The 24785-nt window shown below is 37.5% G+C and overlaps 2 protein-coding genes across 2 annotated transcripts; one reads left to right on the forward strand and one right to left on the reverse strand.

The window, feature by feature from the left end:
* The first annotated feature begins 4459 nt into the window (after positions 1 to 4459).
* On the forward strand, positions 4460 to 7682 carry LOC148999655 (benzyl alcohol O-benzoyltransferase-like). The gene is made up of 2 exons (XM_089139028.1): positions 4460 to 4981; positions 6561 to 7682. Exons 1-2 carry the CDS (start codon positions 4526 to 4528, stop codon positions 7494 to 7496), a joined length of 1392 nt encoding a protein of 463 aa, XP_088995154.1. The 5' UTR covers positions 4460 to 4525; the 3' UTR covers positions 7497 to 7682.
* Positions 7683 to 9282: 1600 nt separating this feature from the next.
* On the reverse strand, positions 9283 to 23437 carry LOC148999656 (cell division control protein 2 homolog A). Its single transcript, XM_089139029.1, has 9 exons — positions 23242 to 23437; positions 20081 to 20127; positions 19814 to 19998; positions 12917 to 13037; positions 12370 to 12543; positions 10508 to 10671; positions 10326 to 10413; positions 10189 to 10242; positions 9283 to 9765 (listed from the first exon to the last, which is right to left on the reverse strand). The coding sequence occupies exons 2-9, from the start codon at positions 20087 to 20089 to the stop codon at positions 9676 to 9678; spliced, it is 885 nt and encodes a 294-aa protein (XP_088995155.1). The 5' UTR covers positions 20090 to 20127; positions 23242 to 23437; the 3' UTR covers positions 9283 to 9675.
* Between the last annotated feature and the right edge of the window lie 1348 nt (positions 23438 to 24785).

Here is a 24785-nt window from a genome sequence, read left to right on the forward strand (position 1 = left end):
TCTAAGTCTTCCGTTTAGTCTTGTGTGAGGAAAGTTGAGAGAAGCTGAGAGAATAAATAAAGAAGAAGAAATTTATGGATCATGAATTAATTTCTATTTGGGAGTTAATTGTTTCTTCCTTAAAAATTTTAATTATAAATAAGAATGACATGTATATCTTTTATTATTATTTTAAAACTGTTTTCACTGTGAGGAGGGCAAATATTGATATTTTACATAAATAATTAAAAATTAAAATTAAAAATAAAAAAAATTCTTGTAGTTCAGCTCAACCTCATGTAGTGTATCAGCTGGTCTTTCAAGTAAATTTCATGGAAAGAATGAAGGAAATCACTCCACAAATCACTTTGAGTAAAGAGGTTTTCAATTTTCATATTCTTTTTCTTCGAAATTGACTGACCTCATCTAAGAATTCTGAATCAAGAATTTTGAATTTTGAATGGAATTGAAGTTTTCATACTCGACTAATATCTGAACCATCTTATAGATGCTGCTTCGAAAAATCCATGAAAGGATGAGGAAGGAAGAATATGAAAATTCTAAAATCCATGAGAGTGGGGCTACTTTTAAACTGAAAGAGACCAGCAAATTTCTTTTTGGTGAGCTTCTTCTTCTTCTTCTTCTTTTAAGCAGTCACAAATGAAGCCATGGCTTGCTATATATATATCTTCCAAAAAAATGGTAGTTGACAGATACTTTTAAAATGACTGGCCAGAATTATAAAAGATGAGATCATTAAAATGTTGAATCAACATACCTTTCCATATCAGACAAAATGTTGGATTGTTATCTGTTTGTATTTATAGCATTGGTTGGGTTAAAATGGGTTAAGGGTCTGGTTCAATGAACCTTTTGGATGAGTTGATTTGAAAAGAAGTGTGAATAGTATAAACTCACCCTCTCGTCTTCTTCAACAAATACACATCTGTCAATCAACACTATAAATGAGAAGTCTTAGATTTTGAGGTGACAAATCTCGTCGTCATGTAAGTCTTTAGTGCCAGATTTAATTAATGAGAAAGAATGCCAATTTTCATCAAAATTTGTAACAAAACCAATTTCGAATGCTAGGGTTGGTGGAATATTCAATATTTCATTATGTTAGGGTTTGGGTGACTTGTATTTTGTGAGTCTATATAGTTATAATTTGGTTGTATTTGTAACTAAGACATTGTTTAAATCAATTACTGGTACTGTGTTAAAATTGTAGCTATATTAGGATTAGGGTTTTAGAATTTTTCTATATAAAATCAATGTGGGATAACTTAGATGTATCAATTCCTGTAGGGGAGATTGAAGAATTCATCCCGAAAATAGAGATTGGGGGCAAGTAAAAGGGTAACACTTTGTGAGGTGTGAGAATAGTGTGAGGTTTCCTGGAAATAATGGAATCTCTTTTCTCTGTGGTGAACATAGGCTGAGTTTTGCCGAACTATGTTAAATTCCTCTTATGTGTTTTGTTTGTGGTCTTCTTCGTTTGTGATTGTACATCCATATCCTCAACACATTATGCCAAAGCTAGGCTTTGCAATTGATATGATATTTGCTTAATATTGATACTACTAAAGTGCGTAAGTAACATATGATATATAGTTCGATAGAGAGAGATATGATACTGATACTTAAAACTATGCAGACGATTCTCCAAAACCAATATAAGTATCCCAAGAAGTATCATTAATTTTCAACGACATTTTAATTTGTGTCACCGTATACTCATTTCTTATGACAGTTTTCCGAGAGCCGTCAAGGAACAAAATATTTGGCGAGAAATAGATATATGACAACGATTACAAAAAATCATAGCCCAAAACCCTTTTTCTTGTAGTGATCTAGGAGAACCTAATTCACCTTAATTTTGGCTAGATTTGAAATCTTCTATACAAATGTGTTTTTTTTAATATTTCTTCACCACATAATCTGAGAGAAAGACAGTCCTCTCTCCACACTCACAAGATTAACCTTTGATATTACTGTTCTAATTTCTAAAAGAAAGAAAGAAATTTACAATTTTGCTGGATGATCCGAGAAAAAACCCAAATAATGATGGCACACCAACCAAAACGGAGAAGGGAAAGAAACTTAATTTCAGAACCTATATGATGAATTTAATAGTGGGAAACTCAAAATGATTGATATCCAACTGATGGTTCTCACCACTCATTCATTTATTATTTGGTCCCCCACCTGTCCTTCATTTCGCGTTTCACGTTTCTGGGTTTCTTTCTTTCTCTCTCTTTGATTAAATGACGTTTTCGCAGTTTCAGGACACGTTAGTCACTTTAAATAGTAAGTGGCACCGCCGCACCCGCCCGTAATTCATCTCCTAGATTTATGAGAGTCTGAATCAACTACCCGTCAGACGGAGCACAGAGGCTTTACCACCATAAATACAGAGACCCAGAAATTGGGTGATGGGATTTTTTTTTCCTTCCTGTGGGTCCCATTGGATTTGTGGAAAGGCGAATATAGTTAGATAGGAGGTGTAATTTGAACTGTAGACGGCAAATTTTTGGGAGGATTTGTAAAGAGAGCGACGGAAACAAACATTTTGGAAGTTGAGCTACAAACAATCTCTAAGGGCCTGTTTGGTTACATGAGTCTGGAGATTTCGAATATCTAGAGATTTCAAATCTATAAATTTCAAATCTATGGAGTTATAATTTATAAAATTAGATGTTTGGTTGTGGAATGAAATCTATGGATTCATCCTAAAAAACTATTTGACCGACGTGATTTTTGTGAATGTGCAAATGTATAGCTTTTTTGAAATCTCTGGATTTCACCATTTACCCATAAATCTACAGATTCACGTTTTTAGTGTAAAAAGGTGAATCTCTAGATTTTATGAATTTAGAGATTTTTACAACCAAACGGGTATAATTCTCAGATTCATGAATCCAGAGATTTCAAATCTCTGGATTCATATAACCAAACAGGCCCTAAAGGAATCAAGTTTGGAAGTTAAAGGGATTTCATGTATTTGTGAAATTCAACTCTCTCAAAGATATTAACATGCTGAAGCCAAATGCAAAAATACAAAGGAGAATAGCGAGAATGGTGTATGCGATAAGGACAAATTGAGAAACACTGGAGGAATCAAATTTCAACATGTATGTTGGGAGTCCAATTATGCTCTGTTGATTAACTTATGAAGAGACCCACATCTTTAGAGGAATCTTTGCAAGTCTTTTTAGATCTACCCCAAAAAATGGAGGAGATCCTATTGGCAGGTTATTTAATCCTGTCTGTTTGCTACCCAAAAAAAAAAAAAGGAGAGTTGAACTCATGACCTTTTCACCCCCAATGGTGTTAAAGGTGAAAAGGTCCAGTTTGGGGCAGTTTCAATTTGGACTTAACGTTCTCGAACTGAAAAACACCAAGCCCAAACATAGTCCATTTGCAAAATAACAATGTCGGTTTGGTGTAGTTTGGGTGAGTTGGGTATCAGTTTGTATTCGAGTTGTGGCGGTTTAAAGACTATTATAGCCCATTTTGCATGATTGTTATTCACTATTAACAATAGATTTTGAAGAGAAAATAAATAGCATTTGAAGAAAGAAGAAAAAAAATGTACTTTTATGGCATTGGGTGTAAATTAACTCGAAATATATTAGACTAGTGAAGCTCAAAATTGAACCTATGAATGTTTCATGAATGTGAATGCAATTAAGTAAAAAACTGCATCTCAAAACTATATCTTATTAGAAAAATAATATCTCTCAAAAAAAAAAAAAATTAACGGGCTTAATAGAACTAGTCCTCTAAAACCTTGCTAAAAATATACTATAGGAAAACTAACAGGGTAGCATATAGGCTGGTCTAAACCAACCCAAACACGACCCATCAAGATTAGGTTTGGGTTATAACGGGACTGATACGGTTCGATTTTAACGGTTCAGATTGCAAATTGACACCCCCTTTCACTATTTTGATATGACACATACGGGAATGATCTGATCGACATAAACCTAAAACCAACATGAGTTGGTTTGGTTCGGTTCGGTTTGATTCGGTTCGGTTATGAACCATTTTCTCCCTCAACCCAATCTATGAGAAAATTAACCAATTAAACTAGTGCCATGAGCTACCGGAGCCTTGTCTCATCTCAGCTAAAAGAAATCCTCTTCAGCTTCCACACCTAGTCAAGTCTGAAAGTTCACACTTGAGACAATATCCTATAAGAATGAAGAAATTTATAACAATGAAAAATGGCTAAGTCATGAAGTCAATTATGAAGATAAGACTATTAAAAAACGCTTTGGAGTCACCTTGTAACACCCAAGAAGCTCGCGTTGTAATTTCTGGGTTTCTCATTATTCCACATTTCCATGACACGCGTATACCGATTCTAACTCACCGGTCCCACCAGGTCCCCCCAGTGGTTTCGCATTCTCACTTCCCCATCCACTATAAATGCCTAACCTCACCACAATAGAAATTCACAGCAGCAACAGCAGCAGCATCAGCATTTCTTTCAACTCTCTTTTCAATCTCCGGCAACAAAGACCCATTTTTCAGTACCATGGCTTCCTCTTCTTCATCTTTAGCTTCCTTGAAGTTCACTGTTCGACGGCGTGAGCCGGAGCTGGTTGCACCGGCAAGGCTCACACCACATGAGTTTAAGAATCTCTCAGACATTGATGACCAAGAAGGTTTACGTTTCCAAATTCCGGTGATACAGTTTTACAAGAATGAGCCTTCCATGAGAGGACAAGATCCAGTGAAGGTTATCAGGAAGGCAATAGCAGAAGCTTTGGTATCTTACTACCCATTTGCTGGTAGGCTCAGGGAAAGGCCAGGAAGGAAGCTGGTGGTGGAATGCACCGGCGAGGGTGTCGTCTTCATAGAGGCCGACGCCGATGTAAGACTTGAACAGTTTGGTGAAGCACTTCAACCACCATTTCCTTGCTTGGAGGAGCTCCTTTATGATGTTCCTGGATCGGGTGGTGTTCTTGATTGCCCTCTCTTACTGATTCAGGTAATTTATTACTGTTAACGGTATTTTTTTTGGTCAAAATTTATAAGGGTTTTAATATTCTAATAAATTAGGTTAACCAAAAAAAAATTTATAATTAATTGTTTATTGGAGGGTTTCCTAGTTATTCTAATGCAATTTCATTGGTCTTACTGACTTATGGTTGAAGATTTTTTTTTTTTTTTTTTTCTTTTGAAGACTCCAGAGTCTATTTCATTATTTTTTTATGTTTTTTTTTTTTTGGTAGAAAAATTGAAATATATAGTAAGAAATCATGAGAAATTACATTAAAAAAATACTTAAAAAAATACTTAAAAACTATATTTGTCTTAGATATGAGTAAAGTGTATAATCATGCACTGCTTCTATATATAAGGATCCGTTTTGATCTCTCAGTTTTTAATATGAAATTAAAGAAGAAATTGAAAATCAGTAATTGACACTCATGTCATATAAATTACCCTATGTTCATGCAGAAGCACAAGATTGGATAACATTCTTCTCCTCCTTTTAATGTTATCTTTTATTTTTATTTTATTTATTTTTAGTATGTAATTTATCCAATACATTTTTGGAGAAAAAAAGAAGTTTCCTAAACTCTCAACAACCATAAAATTTACATGATTCTAATCATGCTACATATAAGGAATATGTAAAAATTCTGAGTTTTAAGATATTAATTGGATCAAACACAAATCAAATTCTCTCCCCCCAACTCCCAACCCCCAACCCCCTCTATTATTAATTGAAAGAAGCACAAAAAATGGGAAACTAGGAACAGAGCCTTAAATCCTTGGCTCCTAACTTCCAATTACCTCTTGTCCTCTATATTTTGTTTTCTCATGTCCAACATCCCATGAGGGGTAACATCAATACCTTTAATAGTGTGGCATTTGATTTGATATACCAAATGCCTATTCTTAGGGTTGAGAATTCTACCCAACAAAGAAAATTTCTTTAGGGTTGAGAAGAACTATAATAGAGTCAGGTTTGGTTGCTTTTCTAAAATTTTTTGATGTTGATTCCCAGTGATAATACGAGCTTGATTCTTTTCTTATTGCTAGATCAAGCCAATCCTTATCAAGCATTCAATCCGACCTGCTTACAATTATAAGCCTAAACTTATGGGTCGAGATAGGTTTAGACCATTAGAGCCAAACTTGTACCCCTAGATTGACATCTTCACCACAGGGTGATATGGTAGATCCCTATAGTGGGACTGAGTTGTCTTGAAATCACCTACCACTATGATCCTTTGATAATTTTAAATCAGCTAATATGACTCCACAATTGTTTTTTCTTTTATTTTGGTAAAAAGATCTTTAATTAGAAGAATGGTGAGAAATAGCCAAGACAGCTTGAATACAAGCTTCAAGAAACCAAGGAACGGAATTAGACCAAACAATCCTACTTGCCAAGGAAATGACCTTCATAGCTAGCATATCGGTTACATAGTTAGTGCATCTAGAAACATAATGAACCGACTAGGAAGGTTCACAAGCAAGAAACTGACAATTGTTCTTACATGTATTATTGTTATAATCTAATGACCCTAAAATTCTTTATTTCAATTTGGATGTAGGTGACCCGTCTGATGTGTGGAGGCTTCATTTTTGCCCTCCGGTTGAACCACACCATGAGTGATGCAGCCGGTTTGGTCCAATTCATGTCTGCCGTGGGTGAAATAGCGCGTGGCCTGGCACTGACCGTGCCTCCAGTGTGGGACAGGGAACTCCTTTGTGTGAGGGACCCACCAAAGGTAACATTTGCACACCGCGAGTACGATGACGTGCCTGACACTAAGGGTACACTCATCCCTCTTGATGACATGGCCCACCGATCTTTCTTCTTCGGGCCCACTGAGGTGGCTGCCCTGAGAAAGCACGTGCCACCTCATCTCCGGTCGTGCTCCACATTTGAGGTGTTGACGGCATGTCTTTGGCGATGCCGTACAATTGCTATCCAACCCGACCCGGAAGAGGATGTGCGTGTGATATGTATTGTCAACGCACGTGCCAAATTCCAACCTCCATTGCCGGCGGGATACTATGGCAATGCATTTGCTTTTCCGGTGGCAATATCTTCATCGGAGAAACTGTGTAAGAATCCATTAGGGTATGCATTGGAGCTGGTGAAGAAAGCGAAAGGCGAAGTCACTGAGGAATACATGAGATCTTTAGCAGATCTGATGGTAACAAAGGGTAGGCCCCATTTCGCAGTGGTGAGGGCATATCTGGTTTCAGATCTGGTACGTGCCGGGTTCGGAGAAGTGGATTTCGGGTGGGGAAATCCTGTATACGGTGGAGCAGCCAAGGGAGGTGTAGGGGCAATTCCTGGAGTGGCGAGCTTCTATATACCTTTCAGGAACCATAAAGGAGAAGATGGAGTTGTGGTGCCAGTTTGCTTGCCTGGACCAGCGATGGAGAGGTTTGTGACAGAAATCGACAGCATGATTAAGGAACCTCCAGTGGATCAGAGCCACAATAGTAAGACCACCTTCATCGTATCTGCCTTGTAGCTTTCATGTTTTTAAATATCCTAGATAGGGATCTTGACCCCAGAAGGAAAAAAATCTTCAGGATGTGTGGGTGCTTTTTTCTTCTTTTCCTCTTCCCTGTGTGTATGTATTAATGGGTTTTAGTTAATTTTGTATGACGATGGATGATGATTGAAATGCCATGAGTTTTCTTTGGTTGAGTTAAAACTAATTTGCAGCCCATCCATCTTACTCTGGTTTGAACCAGAAAGGTGGATGATTCAGATGTAAGTACATTGCATAGTTCATTCAATGACTTTGACACTGAACCTTCCCAAAATGCTGAGTCCAGTGAATTCATTACAATAATAGACATCTATTGGCATTCCAACCAGCTTTCTCCACATTCCCAAAATGGTGGGTACAGTGAGACGTCTATTGGCATTCCAACCAACCTTCTCCACATTCCCCAAATGGCGGGTCCAGTGAATTCGGTACAATAATAGACGTCTATTGACATTCCAACCTTCCTTCTCCTGTCAGGACCTATCTAAAAGTGAATCTAGTACCTCTTGATAGTGAATATCTGAATATCTGAATAGGGTAATCACCCAGTCTAACCAGCTTCAAGCTCATCTAATTAGGCCAATGCCAATTTAGAGAATGGTCTCTTTGGCAGGCTAGACTTGTTTGGTTATTCCCTTTCTGGGTTAGAATTGAAATTTTCAATCCGATAAGTAATAAGAACCATCCAAAATTCTTCCCAAGCCACCTGGGTATGCATTAACTGGTCATAAAATATTCAAGCAAGAAGGGCTACAACCCATGATTTTGCCAAACACAGAATGTAGGGAAAGTGCTCAGTCCAGCAGTGCAGCTCACAAGCCTGCATGAGAACCAAAGTAGTGCTTCCTTTTTGGTTCAATGCACTAGGACAAGAAGGAGCTTATCTTTTATAGGAACTCTCATGAAGACATGGAGACACAAACGTTAGCACAAGAGCCCTGCTCCCAGAGACTATCAAGAAATTTATAAGCACCCAACATAGACTAGCTACCTTGAAACTTGCTTTCTATTTTTAAAAGAGACACGCAACTTTAGAAAAGTTAGCTTAATTTCCTGTCAAGTTGCATCTGGTACAATATTAGAAAGAGGAGATCTTATGCTACTCGGTATAGTCTGGTTTCAGAGTGGAATTATGTTTGTTATGAATACATAATGATACGAACACCAGGCATTATCAAACCTAGATGAAATTTTACAATTTCCTTCTGATCTGGCTGAAGAAAATTGAGACCTAGAAGGGCTAATCTCCAGCATCAATTGCTTTGATGATCAAAGCCGACAACACCTCAACGTTGCATCTTTCCAGCTTTGTCGATCAAATACAAAATTAGGCGAGGTAGGAATCCACAAATCATTAACAGACAAATTTTCTCCAGTATCCAGCAAACGAAAGAGAAACCTTCTCATAGTTTGCTCAAGCATTTGATCAAGTTGTAGCACCATGTGCAAGTGAAAATTTTCCTCTTTTTGGTAATCCCTTGTGCAAGTAAACTTAATTCTCAATCAGAGTTCAAAGACATGCCAAATGAATTACATTCATACAGCCCAAAAAGGCAACCGTTTGACTTATCAAGTCCTTTTCCAAGGGAGTATTTTCTCTCTTTGTAAACAGCCTATCTGTTAAGGGGCAGAGCTGCATACATTATGATTGCCAAAGCCCCACAGTGGCAGGAGCCTCATGTACCTGGTTATAATCCCAGGGGTCAAGGAATGCTGCACTTCCAACCAATCCCCCTCTCCCAGCTCCCAAGCCAGCAACGTGGAGCGGCTAGTGGAAAGACTGTTGATATAGGAATTGAAATATGAAATATCTATTCAATCCAACACGATAGTGCAACACCATTGTCTTCTTAACCGGATTTCACAAGACCAATTTATTTGAATTACTATTACACAACATATAGACAGAAAAATTAAGCACCCACAAGATCTGCATACATGGTTCAGTTTTCACTTCAAATATGGCAAAAGATGCAAGGAAAACTAGAGTTTGAAATTACAGTAATAAAACACCCTACTTCAATTTGATCTAAACCAAAATTAGGGGTGAAAATACAATGAAAGAAAACACACCTGCAAAACATTGCCAAATCTAATAACATTTCCCCCTCTTCGGTTGACGAAATGATATGCTGGGGAAGATATACGGAGGTAGTCAAGGTACAACCCCAATATCCTTGAAATATTCATGCTCAAGAGCATTTCGTGCAGTGACTCTTTTACTGGGATCCAAGCAAAGCATTTTCTGGACAATTATATGATGTATATAAGTGATAGGAGCCACAAATCTGAAGCTAAATGTTGACAACTCTTCCTTATTTTGTCTAATTGTTAATGTACTTAATGATCAATTGTCAAACTCCATCTTATGGTTTTACAGAATGTCCTGATAGCAACTAAAGAAGACTCTATTTGCATATATTTAAGTGAACAACCATTAACATTTCAAAAACCTGTTGGGGGATTATACATCCTCAAAAAAGGGAAGGCAACAGCATTTTTTGACCGGAAAATTGCCTTTAAAATGGTGTGAAATTCTGGATCAAAAGTTGCGATAAATTTATGCTTCTGTCTTCATTCAATGTTCTACAAGTGTGTGCCTAAATTCAAGTCATCCAACTAGTGTTGTTTAACTTGTTTATATGAATAACCCAAAAACCAAACTTACCGAAAGTAGATCTACTCCAGCTGGATCAAGATTGGGGACCACAGTTGCCAGTTCCTGCATATGAGAGGCACTGTTTAAATCTCTCTACATATTTTCAGAAATTTACTCACAAAAACCCACATGAAAACCCCAATCACCTTAGGAGGCCACTTGGGAAAGGCAGTTTTGAAATCAGGTAACGAAGTCACCCCAGGCCAAGTTTCTTCATTTGGAGTACCCAAAAGTCTTCAGGAAGGAAAACACATGTAAATGGAAAAAACATAAGGAAGAAGGATAATGTACACAAAAGAAGGGTGTACTGGTAAGTGAGCACTGGCACCTGAAAATTTTGAACAGTTCATCAATCTCAGAGTCACCAGGAAACAAAGGTCTCTGGTTCACCATCTCAGCAAATATACAACCCACTGACCATACATCAACTGGAGTGGAGTAATGGCGAGACCCAAGGAGAATTTCTGGTGCTCTGTACCAAAGTGTTACCACCTGGATAGGAGCTTAAAGGTATGAGAAACATGGACCAACTGATGAGCAACTGGAAATCTGCTGCTTTGAGATGACAAAGGTGGTGCATATCTTTTCACATAAACTAAATGGTTTATACAGTACAACCACTCATACATATTGTCAAAGTGCTTACACTGAATGCTAATCTAACAACTAAAATACACATTCAGTCCACTAAAACTTACCCTTGCAAATCGCAATTGCTTTATAAAAATAAAAGCTTCGTAAAATTGTTAGTCATGATTATAGCAAGTTCTAAGTTTCTCTGTGCTTTCAGAAAATCATCACAAAACATCAATTTACAGAGAGTCCTAGACACGTAACTCCCACAGGCATACCTAAAAATCAAACTGATCTTTCATAAAATTAACTTGCAAATCAAGAAAATAAAACCAACCCCCAGTACAAGAGATTTGCTGAAATTAGGTTTTAAGTTTTGGGTCGAGTTAGGTGTAAATAAGAGCCAGTACAGGTTTTCTGTGGTTACAAACTTTCAATTTCTTAATGGTTCAATCCCACCAAAAAAAAAAAAAAAGAGGCAGCATAGGATTGCTATTGGAAAGAGCTAATTGGCTGGTAGAGTAGCTAGGTGGGAAAAGAATTGGAAGGAAAGCTTCAACCAGATAAGCAGTTGTATGCAATTAACTGGAGGTTGTTTTGCTCTTTTGTTTCCTTATTTATTTATTTACTTTTTTCCTTTTTTTCCTTTTTTTCATTTTTCTTTTTTTTTTTTTTTGGGGGGGGGGGGGGGGGCTCTGTAATAAAAAGATTGAAGTGAAAGACAAGAAGATCAGAAAAGCACTACAAATCTGCAGGCTAAACCTCCTAAAGTAATTTATATTGCATTCAGTTGTAGAATATCAAGCCTAGCCAGTTGGACCATTTCCTAGTAATGCCAGTCTATGCTGGCATCCAGGCTAGTAGCCTGGACTTTTTAAGAATGAAGGAAGAAGCATTTTTCTTTTTCAGTACAAAGCTGCAACTTCTGTAAACTGTAGATCAACAGTCATGAAAGCTGTCAAACTGCATCCATAACACAGACACCTTCAAAGTGTTTGGACTTTAGATTCACTTCACAAAAATGATTTTCAATTACTAAATTTTATATTGACTGCTTCCATTATATGTAATTCATAATTAACTCTCACACTTCATGAGAGTAATAATCATAGATATATGGAAGTCTACTTTGAATTTCAAGTGAAATAGAGGATGAGAAAACGGGGAAGTTTGAAGATTTCTGAAAGCAGGCCTAGTCTATTTCAGACTCTGAAAACACACCTATACCCTGGTAAATAGCCAGGCACTTACATATTGTTCTTCCATATGAGAATCAAATAAAAATGAGTAACTGCGATGATGGAGGATTATTGATTGGGGAACAAGAGAAAAGCACTTAACCATCACATTGACAAAAAAGAAAAGAAAATTCAGTTAAATCTAGGTGGTATGCCTTAAGTATAGAATTATAGTTACACAAAAGAGACATGCCTTTTTTATGATTTTATCGATCCTATTTGAGGGACAAAAAGGTTCAAATGCCAATTTCAAGTTCATATTGATGTTACTTCCCTAATTATTTAAGAATGGTGATATTATACTGTTTGACTCACAGATCTAAACTCAAGCAAAAAGAAACTAGAAATAAATACTGGGAAACTAAAATACGTGTAGTACCTCATGAGTAAACGTTCTCACAGGAATACCAAATGCCCTTGCCAGTCCAAAGTCTGCAAGTTTCAGTGCATTGGTGCGGCGGTCTATCAGCAAATTTTGAGGCTTCAAATCCCGATGGAGAACTCTATGAGAATGGCAATATGCAATTCCTCGAAGGATCTGATACAGGAATGTCTGTAAATAAAGAAAGAAAATTACTTCATGAGAGTTAACAAGGAGCACTCCCCGCAGTGATCATTCTTCACGATACTGAGAACTATCTGGCAAGTCAAGAATTGGTGAAACAACAATGAAGAATCAATAACCAGAAAGTTAAAGCCTAGCAAATGAATATAATCAGTCAATGAATAGCTTGTAATCCAAGTAAGAATATCACTAAATGACCAATGAGAGTTGTCACAGTCCTAAACCTCTACAATCCAACCCTAGACTAAAAATGTCACAACACCATAACTGTGGAAACTATCCAGGTTTAAAAGTAATAAATATATTGTTTAAAATTGCAAAGAACAAATTCATCTCTAAAAGGAGGAAAGATCTCACCCACTTTTATTAGACGAGGATCTTTACCAAACTCTGGACAGGAATCCATGTGCTTCTTTAAATCAAGGTCCAGATACTCAAAAACAAGATACAAGCGTTTCTCACTGTGTACAACATCCTGCAACCTGTTGCCAAAAATTGTTTTAACTTGGTCCAAGAAATGAAATATGCTACACAATGTCACAGTAACCAGACAGAAAAGAACCACTTAAGTCGACCAAATACAGGCCACTTTTAGCTGATGAACAGCTTTAAAAATGTCTCAGAAACCAGAAAGTCAAATCGTATTAGTCATCTACCATACGTTAATACATGATGTTAATGATTACATATACTCGGAGATTAATATTCATAACAATGCAGAATATTTAATCAAAAGTTTGAATGGAGAGAGTTTTGAGTCAAATGGAACTATAAGTAATTTTTTCTTAGCTATTCGTGTCGTTTCCCCTAACCCCACCCAGATCATTTTCATTTTTTTGGGGGTTGAAAAGAAAAATTTTAGCAATCTTCTAACAAATTAACCTTTATGCATCATCTTGCAACCTTTATCAACTAGGTAAATACATTACCAATTACTATGATTCAACAGGATATTCTTTGAACCATCCATAGCATTGAACCAGGTGAAGATCGGCTTATCAATATAAAGCTAAAGCTAGGATCATCCTTTATCATAGTTTTATGTTGTCTGGTATCAGGGCTTTGGCCGAGCAGAATTCTCTCCATCCTATGCATCATTGTCTACTAATGATCTTAATATAATTTTCCAAGCTGTCCTGTGTTTGGCTGCCAAATTTGGTTCTACTGAAAGACCAATCCATAAATAATGGATATAAGGCTGAAATTTGTCCCAACTATCATACACCCCCAATGGAAGCCACCACAAAAAAAAGTCAAGAGTTTTGAAGATGGAATATTCAATGAAGGTAGGCTTAGTAAGCACAACCTTTGAATCCATTCCAGATAGATTGGTGTGAACCAGAATTTGGAGATGAATTGGATATTGATACTGCCTTGAAGAAGTGTAAAAACACCATTAAAATAACATCTATGAGGTTAATGTTGAAGAAATTCTTACAGTTTCTACCCAAACATACACTGGTTGCTGATGATTGAAATATTTGAGATTTACATCAAAGAAATTGAACCCATGGACGATCCAGTTGACAAAGTGGTTGAAGAAGCCACTGAAGAGAGTATGAATGACAAAGAAGAACTAAATGAACTTGAGTTTGAAGAGTTTTGATGACCCAATGGACATAAAGAATGATGTGGAAAATAGGCATATGGAATTTGTTATTCCACCTAAGTACTTCGAAGGACGGTCTCCACGCATCCTGGATGACAATCATATCTTAAGGAGCTTCAAGAATGTTTGGGAAAAAATTTGACATCCACCACACAAGATCAGCCCTACACACTTAATAAGATTCGAGGCTAAAATTTTTTCTAAGAGAACAGCTGATGTAGAATCTAAGCATAATCATATCATCCTCACTAGAACCAACTGAACTGAGCCAAACCTGATCAGCAGGTCTTCTATAAGGGCCAAAAAGAGGCCAGGACACTGTTCATGTGAACAGTGTCATAGCTCCTTTGGTCTTAATTAGAATACTGTTAGAAGATTTGGAGGGGTCTACTTGCATCTACAGCATTGAATGACTGAAGACTTATTAGTTATAGGTTTTAGTTTCTATTTTATAAACTAGGTTTCAATTCCAGTGAAAGAGATCTTATCCTCCAACCATTGAATAGATTGAAACTTCCAGCACTTCTTTACTATCAAACAAGCTTTGAATAAAAGCCAGGCTGATCAGACTTTTGAACACTGGTATGGCTCGGATCCTAAATTGAATATTTCTATCCTAATTGCTGTTAAATCTAGCAGTCAAACACTCGATAGCTTGTTAACAACATTAGCAGACAAGGGAGCTAATGTAACCCAGGGTTTTGGGTTAGATTTCTAGGATCTTCTAGATAGGATTATAAGGGTGTAAGCGGATCAGATTTGAATCAGATAGTGGTAAGACCATATCTGCATCCTATTATATTTGGACGGATTTGAATAATATCCTATTGGTTTTCAGATAGATTCATTCGAATTCGGATGCTAATAAGATAGTTATTTTTGTAAGTAGATTCTTTTAAATGGGCATGAATACAAATTGAATAGAAGTTTTCGACTACCCATTGACATCTTTACCATTTTATTTGTGAGGCTAGGTTCAAAATTTAAGAAAAGTTACTTTAGTAGAAAATCTAGAAAAATAGTCACATATCTCAAGTAAAAAACTATAAAAACAAGAAAAATAAATTCAAATAAGTAACTTAATTGGATATTTTATCGGACGTATAATAATTGATAGGAAAGGGGTATACCATATCTGCATCCTAGTAGTGATCGGATGGTTTTCGGATACCGCTAGACAGATACGGATGCGAATTCAGAAGCGTATTTCAGTTATCCATTTACACCCCTAGATAGGAACCAGCACTGCTAGGGACTGATTGGTAGCAGAAATTAGGGTTTTCAGAATCTATAAGCGCAGGAAATTCTGAAATATTTTCTGGTTTTCTGTTCTCTATCAAATCAGAGAACTGAGTGGAGGTGGGGAGGCCTTGCTGGTGATGAGAGGGTGCGGGAAGGCTGGGAGCTAGCTGGAACTGACAGGGAAGTGGAAGAGGGAAGGTGCGATGGGAAGGGGATGATATTCAACTTACTTGACTGCTATGAATTGTGTGTGCACTATTGAGGGAATGGAATGATTGCTGGATTCTAGAACTGAACTTGAGAATTGCTCTCCAGCCCAGGCCGTAAGGGTTTCCTTCCCCACGGCCCAAGCCTCTGTTTAACTCAAATAATCCAATTTGCTTTTCTATGAAATAAATAGGCTATTTATAGCCAATTACAAGACAATTTGACTCAAATTGGGATTCCCTATCTAATAGGAATTCCAACAATCTTACTACTTAACAAACACTTACTAAAATAGGACTCAAACAACTAATTTTAGAAATAAACAAACTCTAAAAGATAAAATCCCCTTCTAGATAAGGAGTCTTATCCACAATTAACTAACTCAACATAATTTTAAAAGGACTATAACCCTTAAACAACAAACTCAAACAGAAAACCGAAAGTAGATTCCTGACCCTTGGATCAAGGGGATTCTGTCAAAGGGGGTTTGGAAAATGATCAAAATACCCCTGGGGTATTCGGCCAGCTTTAAGTGCCCCTTTTTTGGGTTTGGCTTTTGGCCCAATTTTAGGGGATCCAACCTTGGTTACATCAGAAACATAGGAAAGATGGTTAGAACTCTCCCCAACCACAGCTCCGAGACCAAATAAAGTAAAGACAAAGCTGTAAACCACAAACAGAGAAATAACAATAAGGACAAAACAATCAACTTAGGGTGTAAACCAGTACTCAAAAGTATGATAACATTGGTTGAAAATTATCACTATCATTAGCATTAACATTATCAATCTATCCTTATCATTATTTGTAAAACAAATATACCCCAATGGTGCAGGAAGGTCTTTGAACAACTGCATTCATTGAACACCTGTCAAAGGTTTAAGCAGTGCTCCAACTATGCAAAAAATAAAATACTAATATACGATTCGAGTAATTTCAAAGTTCACAGAATAGATATTGGGTATTGCATTAAGAGTACTTTGGTTGATGTGAACCAAGATCTAGGGTTTAATGGATTGATGCAAGCCCTATATCTAGGGCTACTCTCAGGATCCTCTTCAAGTGAACTAGCAGTCTTTTACGTTACGTAATTCCCTACAGTTGAGGGAATTGAGTCGAGTAGGGGGTTCTAAGGTTGTGAATGGGGTAGGCTTATGTTGGGTTAGGGTTTAGAAACTAGGTATAAATATATATACCTGCTGCAACTTTGCTGTCCTTTCAATTTCTGAATTGAATTTTAAATCTAGGGTTTGAAAATTAGGGTTTCTAGGGTTTGAACTAGGGTTACTGTTATTGTCGAGAGTCTCTTAGGGTTGAGGGAAGTTGATTCCAGAAGGGATTAGGGTTTAGATGAGTGGTTAAGGAGATTTAGGGTTTTTGAAGTTTTAGGGTTTCTAAAGAAGAAGATGAATTGAAGAATTTTCTAGGGGTTAGATGGAAGAGGGGGGCTGCAACTTAGGGTCGATGGCGGGGTATAGGAGGCAAAATCTAAGTCCTAAAGGGGGTGGGTATACGTCAAGGGGATCGGGGAATCTAAGAATTATGGTGTGGCTGCAGTTCTGAATTTAATGAAATCTGGAAATTTCAGAATCTGCCACAAGCTTAGAAGAAGAAGAAGAAAGAAAGGAAAAAGGGGAAGGGCTGGAAGGGAGGGGGCTAGTGAGGGTTTGAGGGGCTGCCACAGGGTTGGCGAGAGTGGGAAGGTGACTTGCGATGGGGGGAGGGGGCTGAAACCACATGAACTAGGGTTTGGGGGAATGGTGGAACGGTGCGAATGGAAGGGACTGGGTTTGGGGTTGGGGTTTGGTAGTTAAATGGAGAAGGTCTAGGGCATTCGATCTTCCCAAAATTCCACAGAATTCTTTGATTACTGACTGCCACAAGTTCCCTCCATGGGAACCCATGACTTCTCACTCTTGCTCCTTCAACTCTCAGCTTTATTTCATTAATCATAATCTGATCTGTTACATTGTAGAGAGGCTTTTATAGCCTTTAGAAGGAACTCACACTAGGACTCTGTTGTAGAAGGCAAATCATACTAAGATTCCTACTTGGATCAATGACTCATATCATGCAAGGACTCTTTCATATCTCACAAAACTAAGAATAGATATGAAAACCTTGCAAGAAGTAGAAGAAAACTTGGGGATTACCTTACAAATTAGAAATCCTAACTTAATAAGAATTCTTCAATCACTTAACAAATTACTCAAACTCAAAAATAAAAGTAGATCTAGGGTCCCCCAAACACAATGGACCTAATGAAACCCTAAGTTGACTAAACTGAAAAATAGAAAAATTACCAAATACCCTTGCTGGTACTAGAGGGCCGTAGGGTATGGGGATGCTACCCTAGGCCCTATTTCGGCCTTGATTCTGGTTAACATCATTGGAGATACTATATGTCTATATCCAATCAGATAGACAAGATACAATAGAGGTATGCATGAAAATGGTCAAGAAATGAACATACTTAAATAGAACCATGATTCTTTTTAATTCTATTGCTATCACTACCTTGATACAGTTCAGTACATGAGTATCCCATAAAGGAATGGATTCAACAATGAACAGCTATGCACATAGGAAAAATAGAATTTGAAACTCAAATCAATTGCATATCATTTTTGCACTAAAAATTGATACTGGATGGCAAGCATCCATGCAGCCTATCCCATTTAGTTAGGATAAGGCTTGTGTTGTTGTTGTCGTAGGTGAAACTCTAAACTCATTTTCATATCCAGTAATATGCTACCCCTAGGGCCTGAAACAAACTACTTGAGATGCAAGGAATTGAGTCACGTTTACCTAATCCAATGATCCATAACCAAAAATAAATAAAAGAAAGAAGCAAAACCATATCTATTTTTCCTCAACTGGTTTTTGTTTGCAATTTGAGCACCATAGTGTATAAATCCCCAAGATCAGCTTAAATGATGAAAATAAGAATCACTTTTTATGCCAGACAACTTCCCAAACTCAAATCTAAGAGAAAGAAGAATCCAAGGCCGTTGGCTGATCCCTGTCTCATATCTCACTCAAGGAGACTCCTTTACAAGCCTGAAGGAGGTGTATTAAGTATATCTTACCTGTGTTGTATATCATTTGGTACAGTGAAGACAGATTTTTTTTTTTTTTTTTTAACTTATAGAATTCAGACTGTAGTCTATACTAGTATGATGAATCTAGATACTTGAACTATGTGCTAGAATTCTTCAACCCCCATACTGAAAGTGTAAAACATCAATTGCAAATAAAGAAAATGTGCAACTGCAAAAACATTTTTATGTCGAATTAAAAAAAAAAAAAAAAAAAAAAAAAAAAAAAAAAAAAAAAAGAAAGAAAGAAAGAAAGAAAGAAAGAAAGAAAGAAAGAAAGAAAGAAAGAAAGAAAAAAAGAAAGAAAGAAAGTGAGATGAATAGAGTGTTCTTTGAACATGTATGCCATGAATGATGAAGTTTGAAATGCCTTTTGAATGCTAAGCATTTTGAAATATACAAACAAAATTTAGACAGTTTCATTGGACAGGTAAATTCAGCCCGGTTATACAGTATGTGTGGCATCAAATTGAGCAACCAACCGTAGACAAATCATAATATGGTATAATAGGTACTGAGGTGTATGGTTGATAATAATATAGAGGATAAGACTAGAAACTCATTAATGAGAACTTAGATGTAACAATGACAGATCAAAAGATGAGAGAATGTCATGGCAAAGTTTTTCTATGATTACCCTTCTCTTGGAGAGGGTTTCTAAGCAGGACCTATAAACACCACATGGAGTGGTGATTGTACAATACCAATAGTGAGAAATCTAGATAATTATTTGGATTGACAAGGAGTCAAATTTCAAACTCATATTCAATAAAATAACTCCATGTACATAAATGGCTTTATTTTTCAGCCCTCCATTTTTTGACGTATACCTTCTCCCCTCTTTGTGGTTCTTCAATTTTAGATACCTCATTTTGCAGATTCACCAACTCTGATTGGGACACAATTTGATATGAGAGCAGGAGACCCTAGGGTCTACCTGTCCATAAAATTATGGACCCATTTGACAAGCCATGTGACAAATCAAGGCCTACTTGGAGAACCCTCTGTAAATTGGAATGCTTAGACTCCAGACTCCAGAAATCATTCAAGATAGTTGGGAACCATACAGTTGATAAAGGAAATAAGTGGAATTGCAGAAAACCTGACTATGTTTCCATGCTGCATTTCCTTCAAGAGAGAAATTTCTCTTATTGCCGTGCTTGGCACCCCTTCATCTTCTTGCTCCAAACGAATCTTTTTAAGAGCTATAGTCTCATTGGTCAAACGGTCACGAGCCTTGTAAACTACACCATAAGTTCCTTCTCCAATCTTTTCAACTTTCTCATACTGCCAAAATTAACAATTTAACCTAAAAAAATAGAAATCCAAAAAGATAAATCTGCCAAGCAGCAATAAGGGGATCGACTACCTGGTCCATTAATTTCTGACTAAATTGCTTCACCACACAAGACAAGCCTGAAAGCCAAATGTCAGAAAGATTCGACAAGAGCCATAATTTCAATCTATAGTTTCAATTAAACATGCACAAGTACAGATGCCAGAGTAAAACACTTACAAAACAGAAGGCATTCAACCAATATTTTAAACTCTACCCAGATATGATATGAACAAGGATTCAAGTGTAAGACACAACTATTATCGAAGAATTAAACATGAAAAGAATTAGTAAATTCGACAATCTCATTATTACATAGTAAACATACAACAACAACAATTAGCCTTGTCCCAACTAAATGGGGTCGGGTACATGGATTCTTGCCTTCCAATCAACTCTGTTTGAGGTCATGCTACATACAAGGCCTAAGATATGCATATCCTTTCTCACCACTTCTCTTAAGGTTATTTTAGGTCTACCCCTAGCTCTTCTAGTTTCTTCAATCTAGATTATATCACTTCTCCGTACAGGGGCATTTATAGGTCTCCGTTGAACATGGAATCGAAAAGATAGGACCATAAAAATTCTCAGGCATTATGAACCCTCCCAAAGAAGTAGCTGTAATAATATTGACAATGCCAGCTATCAGACTCTTAGTAAGTAATAAAACAAACTAAACTAATAATAGAAGACTACAGGGACAGGCCACCAATGGTGAATAATTACAAGGAAACTAGAGTACAGAAAGACAATAATATCACCGTATTATAGATCTTGTCACTGCTGGGTGTGAAATTTGGCAGAGTACCCATATTGTTGCGATTGTAGAACTTCATCCTACAACTATTGCCCAATACAGCCTTGCCCTTGACAATGGTTAGAGAGTGTGTTCCTTGGTCTACTAGTAAATCCTACAGGACAAGTAGGTGCCGGATGTCTTCTGTTCTCACCAGCTTCATATCAAGTTGCCTCGCCTGGGGCTTCAATACTTCCTCAGTTCATAACACCTTCAGAAGACAGTCATGTAAGACATAGATGTCAACAATGCCACTCTTTAATTTCTTTCTATAACCATAACTTGAATCGAGATTGCAAATGTATATCATCTTCTTCAACTCCCTTTCATGAAACAAGAGAGTCAAATTGTTCCATACATTTGACTACTGTAAAGGGGCCCTGCCATGGAACAAGGGCATAAAGGTGCGGTGAAGAACTGAGAGAGGTAATTGCTCATCAGCTGTTTGTTTAGTGTTGGACCAAAACTGTTGGTTTAGTGTTGGACTAAAACTGGTCCCAAAACTTGGATGTAGGTGCTTACTTCAGGTCTGGTTCTAGGATGAATCTTCTCCTTGCACACATACTGGCGTTGAACCTTGACTCTGCATCAGATGAAATTATGATGTAGTAGGTTTCTAATGGTGTTCAGTTGCAGCAAAGATGAACAGGAATATTTTGAAAATTATGGCACTGAGCTTGCAACAGCCTACGCATTTATATGTTCTGTTCTTCTTTCTTTCCCTCGTCCTTCTATTCCTCGTTCTTTTTCCTTATTTAAAAATTCCCTACAATGTAAAGTTGTCAATCCACCCACCCAAGTCAACATACCTGACTGTTATATGGATAACAAATACCAAGAAGCCAAGTCCTGTAAAGAGTAGGAAGTTCCTCCACATTAAAAGGGCATTTTAGACAAAGAGTAAAACCATCAAAAATTACGGAGGCTGGGAGTCATAGAATGAACAGGATTTGGAGTTTAAAATCCTATTAAGTTTCCATGATATTTTCCTAGTTAACCTACACTTGTAAATTGATCTATAAATAGTTGAATTACTTCCTGGAGTCTTCACCAATTCATAGTGAAGCTTCCACACGAAAATCGTGGCTCTCTGCTTCCTTTCTCTCATCGTTTCACTCCAAGTTTCATCATATCAGAGCATACAGTCACTTAAGAGTCCTGTGATCTCATCCTTCAACATCTCTGAGGTTCTCTACTGCAAATAAGGAGCATCAGCGCTGTTGTAAAGTCCATTCTAGTTTGCGGATAAGGGGGAAAAGCAGTGTGGATGTAAAACACATTGAATAGTATCAGACAATGAGAAATCCACACCTTGAACCTCAAATTTCTTGTTTAACAGAGTATCTGCTCCACAAATTTATCCACTTTGAACTGGACCGCTATCCACGGTAGTATCCCTGTCTATCAAGTACACAACTGGTGACTGATCCACGGCATGAACTAGTAGCCATGTCTACCAAGTACACATAAAATAACCAAAGCACATACATGAGCTAATTAAGGCTCCCTTTTTCCTCCTTTTTCAATTAAAAAGACTTACTTGCATGACTGGGATCACTCAATAAGAGGCCAACCTGTTGACTACACAGTATCTTGACAATTGGTAGATTGCTAGACTCCTCTCCATTTTAAAATATGTAAAGGTAAAAACACTTTGCACCACTCTAAGAACGCAGAAAGGGAATAGCTCCTTTCTCACTTTCCCTCTTTAATATGCAAGTAATCCAAAATGGACACAGCATATTCTAAATGATGTTAAAAGCAACCAACTAAATGATAAGTGACCTCTTCAATTTGAAGATGGCGGCGTTGCATGTGTCTCAACAATCACAGTAAAATGGAGTAACTTATAATTGTCAACGAAAGTAGAAAGAAAAACAAGAGAAATTCTACCCAAAGAGAAATCAGCATCATTCAACCATAAGCCTTCCACCTCATCTAATTTAAGAAGTACACACGATGATACTAGTTCAGAAAATTGCTTTTGGAAACCGCATTGTGGATTCCTACTTCCTACGAGATAAAAATAACTGAAAAGATCTTACGAGGCATTTGCAGTTTGAACTTCAACATAAGTACATCCAACATAGTTTATGTGGAAAGCACAAGAGATACTGACTTATTAAGACTCTTAAAAAGACAAATATCACAGGATCAGAATTCCAGAGACCTTCACTAAGACTGGAAATTAATGAAACCCCAAATCCTATAATACACATCATCTGCTGTTAACTTCTGTAACTTACTTCAAAACAGTTTAGCAGACTAAAAAATTCTATCAGCAAACCTTCAACAATCTCGTCTCTACAGACTTGTAATTTATTAATTCGAACAACGGAAACAAACATCATCGAAGCAATGCGATTGGGAAATACGGAGAGAGTTAGTCTGCACTTACTAAACAAAGCAGCCGTGAAAACCGCCGGAATTCTGCGAGTGCAGGCGAGATCTGACCGTGAGTGGTCAGATTTGCGCCGGAAGTTGCAGAATGACAGAAGAGGGAAACAGATGAGACAGAATAAAAACAAAGGTAGGAGAAGACATGAACTGCGCGAGTAGGGAAAGGACCAGGATGCAATTGGTATTATTGTTTTTCTTTTGTTCTATTTGGGTATTGTGAGTGTGAATCTGCTGCTCGCTTTTATTCTGACCTGAGTCGTAGAATCTTTGACCAAATCCGCCTTCCTTCGGGGTTTTTACTTCCCGAAATCTGAGTAGGTAAGCGGGGAAGTTTTACTCTGGAACCGTAAAATTGTTCTATCTCGGGGCTGAAAAGGCTGATGACAAAAAGCAAATTTTCACCCCTAACGCCTTGTGACATAAAAAGCTATAACAAAAAAAATTTTAAGGTGGGATCCACAGCATGTCTCTTGTGGGTTTATATTTTTGTGGTCATCAAATATCATCGGTAAAGGAGGTGATCCAAACCCTTCCTAGATGTGCTTATAGCCGTTGTACAAAGTGTCAGCGAATAATCGTCCAGTCGCTAGGGGGTGACACAACTCCCCCAATGACATGAAATATGCAATAAGTCGACGACATATTGTCGAGAAATCGGCGATATATCGTCAATGGTCAATTTTTCTTCTAATGTATAGGTTACGCAAGGACTATCGTTGACAACTCGGGTAGCAACCTTCTCGACAATGTCTTTGCCTCTGAGGTAGACATCAAGCCATTACAGATCTGGGACAAGAACGAGGTTTTTTTTTTTTTTGTCTCTTCGTCTTCCTTGGAAGTTTTTCCTGTGGATTAATGTAGAAAATCCATTGAGGGCAAGATTCTTCTTCCTTCACTGCTAACCTTGCAAATCTTACATGCACTTCCATTACCATCGAAGCCCAAAAAAATTAGGGTTTGGGAACTTTGGCAGAGAACTGGATTGAAAGGGATAAGAAAATCACTATAAGTCACCGGCAAATGTATGTCCTTGTGAAGATCCGGCGACTGGCTGTACATAGGTACCCAATTCGCATTGTTTCCACCATCTCACTCACCAAGTCACCCCCAAGTCCCAGCCTGAAGTCCAAAACTGCTTCCACTCTCTGCCTCTCCTTCACCAGCCCTCAAGCCCAATTCACCGTCTCTCTATTGCATGCCTTCCCCATCTTCTCAAAAAGTCGTTTGAAATTTTCCCCTATGTCGCCGTGTCTGTGGCTGGCCAATGTAATAGTAAGTTCAAGAAAGTTTTGGGTTCAAGCTTTTTTCCACACCTTCCAACCTTTTTCCCATCTACTACAACTATGAGCCCCCAGCCCTCATGATTGGTCTAAAGACGACAAAAAAAGTTTGTTTCACAACCACCTAACCAAGGGTGTTTTCCTCCCAATGGTGGATTAGTAGAGCGGTTAAAAGCCCAACTTCCCACTGGGAGGTCCTGGGTTTGCACCCATCTGGCGGCATCTATATTAGTAATATTTCCCTACCCTATATATAAACTCT

The sequence above is a fragment of the Hakea prostrata genome, chromosome 11 (genome assembly GCF_041222555.1).
Source record: "Hakea prostrata isolate BN-2017 chromosome 11, UWA_Hpros_2, whole genome shotgun sequence".
In the NCBI taxonomy this organism is placed as follows: domain Eukaryota; kingdom Viridiplantae; phylum Streptophyta; class Magnoliopsida; order Proteales; family Proteaceae; genus Hakea; species Hakea prostrata.